Raw genomic sequence first — 6,249 nt, forward strand, 5'->3', positions numbered from 1 at the left:
GGTATTGGAAGGGACCTCAAGAGATCATCAAGTCCAACACCCCTGCATAGCAGGTATCCTACAACAGGTCACACAGGTAGGCATCCAGATGGATCTTGACTATGGAAGAAGACCCCTCAAACTCTACAGGCAGCAAATAAAATAATTATACAACTTTCTCTATTGGCCACTGTGAAACTACTTTAAAATAAAGTGGTAAGACTGAGAGGGTTGGGGACCTCTCTGACTGTCATGAGCTGGTCTGCCTTGAGCTCTTCTTACTATGCATACTGTTTATACAGACAGAGCCTGGAGTATTCCTTTCCTGGACTCATTCATAAGGGTTGCTGAAGCCTGATGTTGTGTGGGCCTTCTCTTATCCATCTGTGGTGTCAGCTGTAGGTCACACAAAAAAATTATACTGATTCATTTTATATTTTACTTATTTTCATAAATACATCTTCACAGCAACTATGCTGTACCAAGATGTGATCCTACTGAATTTCATTATGGCTGGTTAAGTAGGGACTGAACAGGAGCATAAATCCTTCTCCTGTACAAGAAGTACAAAGATTTATGGGGTGCAAATTTTGCAGAGGTATTACCCTCTAGTTCTGCTGTGGGAGTCAAAGTTTAGTTTCTAGAGAGCACTAAATTATCCTTGCAGACAAGCAAAGCTAAAGATCTGACCTCTCTCTCTCTTGCTAAAAGCTAGTTTTGATGATGTTTGTACTCCTCCAGAATGTTCTGTTTCCAATTAAACAGGGCACACATTAGAAGAAAATATATGAATTGCTTGCTTTAATGTTGAGGCTCTGCAAATCAGAGGAGGCATTTCCCAGGCTGTCCAGCCTCACCTTACTCCTATACACAGCTGCCAAACTGAAGTGCCCAAAGCTGAATCTCAAGCATCAGTGTGTCACAGGAAAACCCCAGGCATTTGGGGAAACACTGAATTCTTCTCAGATGGTCAATCTGCTATTAAGGACGGGTTGAGAAAGAATTTATGGAAGGATTGTATTTACCACAGGTGATGCTATGTTTGCATTTTTCTGTTTTTGATGAAAAAAAAAAAGACAAGCAGTGCAAGACAATGGAAAACACAAGAAAGGTGGCAATGTATGGCACTTCACATGTGGGTGAACAAGAACAGAGTATGAGGAAGACAAAAAGGTTGACTATTAGTGTCAATTGACCATCTCAGAAATGTATTAAATATGTCTGTGAAGATCAAGTTTTGCAAAAACACGCTAAAAAACACTTTAATTATCAGTAACATTTCTACAGTAAATAGAAGTTCCAGACAGTGATAAGACAAACGTAGCAGCATTGTCAGCATTTTCATGTGATGGATAACAGGAGCAATGCTCTATCTGTGCCACTCCTTCTAAGGTGATTGTTTTGCCCCCAAAAAAGCATACACACACACCAAAAACAAATACCCTACAAACATATTTCACCTGCATTCTTCAGTTTCCAGGGAAGGATCAGCAAGCAATGAAAGCACAGAAATCCTGAAAAATATCTTTTCATCAAGCAATGTGCTTTAGTTTCAAAACTGCACACAAAGTTCACACAAGTAACGTTGCAGACTTGATGAGACAGAAGTGTGTGTACAGACGGATAGCCTGAATGAAGACAGACTTTTATTTTTGGTCCATGCGGTGTAACATGTCAGAAGGTGCATCCAGTGAAGGAAAATGCTGAGATACACAGACTTGCACAGCAAGTGGTCAACCAAAGAGAGACATCATTATGAGTTACAAGCATAGCTGAAACAACAGACAGCTGTGGGGAAAAGATAATTACCTTTCCTTTTGGGCAGCAAGATGAAGACAGGCACAGCAGTTCCTGCAGCATGCATCTGTAAGTTCGTTCTCAACACTTTCTGGACTTGCTCTGTCAAAGGACAGCCTCTGTGCCTGATAGAAATCAATCACATGCTCCCTACTGGCTTCAGGGAAGTTGAATTAGACACAACTGTTCCCCAGAGTAATCCTTCCATTTCCATTACAGCTGGAACGGGCATTGAAATTAGCACTGGCTGCTTCACAGGACATTAGTGACTTGTAAAAGGAAATGATTTATTCAACAACACTGTTACATGACACTGTAATATATCAGAGTTTGTGAAATTGCTGCAATATGAAAGTAAAGTTCTTGTTTGGGGTCTTTTTGGAAGGATGTGATAGAAGAAACATTTCACATGTCTGTAGCAGAGGATTAGGTTGCAGCAGTGGGAAGGGACCTGCTGCCAAGGACTCTTAGGAGGCAGCTGAAAATCTGAGCATGAGCCACATGGATCCTTATGGACCTCCTGAAACCCATCCTCCTTTCCCATGTAAGTGAAAATGCAACTCTTGTACTGCATGTTTCTGCCTCTCTGCACTCAGTGGAGGGGGAAATCTGAATAAAACAAATAAATGTTACTCTCCTAGGGAAAAGTACAAGGAAGGCCATTAAGATGAGATAATGCTAAGAGACTGCAATTGTTTTCATAGTATTTCATACTTTTATTTAGTCTTCCTTGAAGGGCTAACATAGGACAAAAGAGAAAAAAGCCTCTTTGCTCAGTGTGTAGACACGTGAATGCTAGTGAAATTTCCACTGAAGAGGAGATACTTTCTCTCCTCTTCCTTACTCTTAGAAGTAATCTAAAATCTACTCATTTATCATTTGTAGGGAAGAAGTCAGAATCTTCCTCACATGGTAGTAGGGCCAATATGTATAGAAAATACCTTCATTTTATAGGGCTGAAATAAAATTATGTGTGAGAAGGTGATTGTCCATAAATATATGATAAATAATAAAGTGAACATCAATTCTGGAGAAAAAAAATAAATAAAAATAATAATCCTGAAAATACAACTGTGAACTACTTTGTTCCACAGTGGATTCTAAACCTGCTTCTAGCTGTTTTATTCACCAGTGACAGACTGCTCATTCCTAATGCCAGACCAAAGTCATTCTTGCCAGCTCCCATTGGTCTCATTTTCTTGTGAAATGAAATAACCTCAGTGTCTTGTTTTTTTTTCCCCTTGATATATTCCCTACCCAATACCTTGGTTTATTGTTTATCCTTTGGAGCTGAGCCTTTTTCAGTACTGTTAACTTTGTGAGAGTTTTGGTAAGTAGGTAAGGAGGATATGAAGGAGGCTGGGGAATCATTAAGCAAGACACTTAACAAAACACCTTTATTTGGCTTTGCAAATCTCCAGTGACAGTCATATGGCTTAAGCTCACAAGGAAATACATTTTAAAATGGAAAAGGGATCTGCTGCAGCTGTGTGAGCTATCAAGTTAGGACAGAAAGCGCATTAGAGAGAAGGGAAAAAACAAACACTAGCAAAAGAGACAGAAAGCAGTGCTGAGGAAATAGGTGCTAGAAAGTTGAGATTGACCCATCTGTCCCCAGTTTGTATTTCGGGCAGTGAAACTGAAGCACTGTGGACCATCAGTCCAGGGATGCTGGAGCAAAAGCACTCTCTGGGCTTGAGAGCCTCAGAAAAAGCAGACAACAGTGAGAGGGACATACAAGAGGGAGTATCGTGTTGGCTCTATGAGGTTGTTTTGCAGTCCATCAGTTTGCGAAAACTCCTCCGGAAACTGTCATCCAGAAAGGCGTACAAGAAAGGGTTGAAACAGCTGTTGGCATAACTCAAGCTAGTGATGAAGTAGGAGATCCCAACAATCTGAGGAGTTTGTGGGATGTCTGTGGTGAGGGCCACCACTGTGCTGAGGTGATAGGGTGTCCAGCAGAACAGACACACAGCCAGGATGACAACCACCATCATTGTCACTTTTTTTTTGGCTTTATCCAGGGCTTTTGCATTGCTATGAAGATGCACACGTCTCAGTCTGCACAACATAATGGTATAGAGGATGCAGATGGTGGACACTGGGATAGCAAAGCCTAAGATAAGGGTGTAGATCCGACTGCCTTTCCACCACATGCTTTCAGGATGAGGGAATACAAAAACACACTGGGAGCGCCCCTGTTCCTCGTGTACCTTAGCAAAGACAGTGAAGGGCAGGATGATGACTGTGACGAAGGACCAGATGCAGAGGCTTACAATCTTGGCAGCTCGGTAGGTGCGGTAAGACATCTTCCTGGACTTGGTGGTGGCCACTACAACAAGGTAGCGGTCAACACTCATAATGGTGAGGAAGTAGATGCTGGAGAAAATATTGTACTGGTCTATGGAGATGATGAGCTTGCACATGAATTCTCCAAAGGGCCACTGTAGGAGCAGGTAGTCAGCAATGTTGATGGGCAGCACCAAGGTAAAAAGCTCATCAGCAATGGCTAAATTGAGGATGAAGATGTTGGTGACTGTCTTCATCTTCGGGGCTTTGAGGATTACATAGATGACAACAGTGTTACCTGTCAGTCCCACAGCACAGATGATGGAATAGATGACAGGCATAGTGATGTAGGAGCTGGGGCTTGGTGGGGGAGTGGGAATATTCAGCTCCACATCTCCTCTCCTTCCACAGTCTGTGTGCCCAGCCACACATGAAGAATTGAGCTCAGAGAGAGAGGTATTTTCCATGGTCACAGCAGAGAGACCTGCTGGCGGCAAGAAGGGCTTGGAAGTGATATAGAAAGGCAAGGAACCTGGTTATTCTCAAGCTTGCTTCCTTGAAAGCATCCAGCCACCAGTGTCTTCCCTTCTGCTCCCATGTGCGTTCCACCAGAGTTGTCCTGCTGGGAGCAAGGGGACATCAATTGAGGGCTCAGCTGCTGGCAGAAGGTCCCACTGTCCTGTCACAGCAGGGGCAGTCCCTTCTGACTGCCCTTGACCTCTGCCCAAGCTAACTGAAAAGGTTGCCCAGGGAGGCTGTGGATGCTCTATCCCTGGATGTATTCATGGCCAGGCTGGATGTGGCTTTGGGCAGCCTGGTCTAGTGGTTGGCAACCCTGCCCATGGCAGGGGGGTTGAAATTAGATGATCTTTGAGGTCCTTTTCAGCCCAGGCTATTCTATGATTCTAAGATTCTAACAGGCTGGGCATGATGAAGGCAGAGCTGAGTTCTGCACCACCTTATGGTGACCCCTTGCAGGGTTCTCCAGTCCCTCTCTGAAGCTCCATTCACACATGGGTTCAGGGTGACTCTCCAAGGCATAACTGCCAAGACATGAGCCCAAAAGAGGGGATCTGGTGTCTCTAGGATTCTTGGAGCTGAGAGATGGGAAGTGGAGAGCCCTGGGGCCAGGGTAGCAGGATGTGAGATGGTTGCTAAAGTTTAGTGTTGTAAAGGGGGGTTACATCTACAGTCTTTCTCCATCCTCGAAAATAATCCACCCCACCCACTACCCCTGGGCTGAGCGCATTGAAAACAGAGAAAGAGAAGGCTCACCTCTCCCCGGCGGCTGTGACCAGGAACCGGAGGCAACCCAGGGTGCACCGATGCCGTTTCTTAGCCGGATCCTAAGCACGGCCGGGAATTAAACGCGTGCTCGATCTACGAACAACGGGCAGGCAGCGGTAACCGCGGAGAGGAACGTGCAAAATTCAGGAGCTGAAGCTTTCCCAGGGGGGGAAAAAAAGGAGTTTGGGGGGCAGTTACCTCAAGTCGCATCTCCTCCCGACGGCGGCGGATCGCAGCACAGGGAAGGTGGGAGAAATCCGAGCTCTAGGTGGCATCTGTCTGTGGTCCGGGGTCTGGACGCGCCGCATCCCCCCGCCCGGTCCCGGGGCGTCCGCGGCTGCGCTCCCACGGGCGGTGCTGCGCCCGTCGACTCGATCCCACGGGTGCGGAGTGAAGCGGGATGCACCGACGGGAGCTCTTATACCTTTTCACTTTCCTACTGTCATGCTGAGATAACGGCAGACTTGCATGGACCCCCGCGGGAGGCAATCTTTTTTAAAGGGTAATTCAGAGCTCTTGATTACCCTGTTTTCCCAGAAAGAACACGGAGTATTTATCTATCTGGCTTCAGCTTTATGTGTGTTCCTGCTTAAAAGAGATTGAATTTCGTGGGCTCGGGGTATATCTGATACAATTTTGCATCTTTTACACCAGAAGTGAAAACAGTGCCTTTTGTGGTGTGACCAGCAGTACTGACTACATGCCCGAAGCTAATATCGTAGTTCATGCTTTCTTTTGTCAGATAGTTTGGCAGAATTCTTCAGTACCTCTGAGCTAGCAACATGGAGAGAGAGAGAAGCACAGCTGTGACTGTCTCATGCCCTGATACACAGTTACTTAGATCACTGGGATTTCACAAATAAGAGAATTCAAGCAAACCAATCAATCAGTAAATGG

General features: G+C 45.0%; 1 protein-coding gene across 3 annotated transcripts; it reads right to left on the reverse strand.

Moving 5' to 3' along the window:
• Nucleotides 1-3,149: 3,149 nt before the first annotated feature.
• NPBWR1 (neuropeptides B and W receptor 1) lies at nucleotides 3,150-5,874 on the reverse strand. Of its 3 annotated transcripts, XM_072329466.1 has the most exons (3): nucleotides 5,551-5,874; nucleotides 5,341-5,445; nucleotides 3,150-4,684 (listed from the first exon to the last, which is right to left on the reverse strand). In XM_072329466.1, exon 3 carries the CDS (start codon nucleotides 4,530-4,532, stop codon nucleotides 3,537-3,539), a length of 996 nt encoding a protein of 331 aa, XP_072185567.1. In that variant the 5' UTR covers nucleotides 4,533-4,684; nucleotides 5,341-5,445; nucleotides 5,551-5,874; the 3' UTR covers nucleotides 3,150-3,536. The 3 variants fall into 3 exon arrangements, with proteins under 3 accessions (XP_072185567.1, XP_072185570.1, XP_072185569.1); XM_072329469.1 differs by lacking the exon at nucleotides 5,551-5,874 and having other exon boundaries at nucleotides 3,157-4,549; nucleotides 5,341-5,534; XM_072329468.1 differs by lacking the exon at nucleotides 5,551-5,874 and having other exon boundaries at nucleotides 3,157-4,687; nucleotides 5,341-5,534.
• Between the last annotated feature and the right edge of the window lie 375 nt (nucleotides 5,875-6,249).

The sequence above is a fragment of the Excalfactoria chinensis genome, chromosome 2, assembly GCF_039878825.1.
Source record: "Excalfactoria chinensis isolate bCotChi1 chromosome 2, bCotChi1.hap2, whole genome shotgun sequence".
In the NCBI taxonomy this organism is placed as follows: domain Eukaryota; kingdom Metazoa; phylum Chordata; class Aves; order Galliformes; family Phasianidae; genus Excalfactoria; species Excalfactoria chinensis.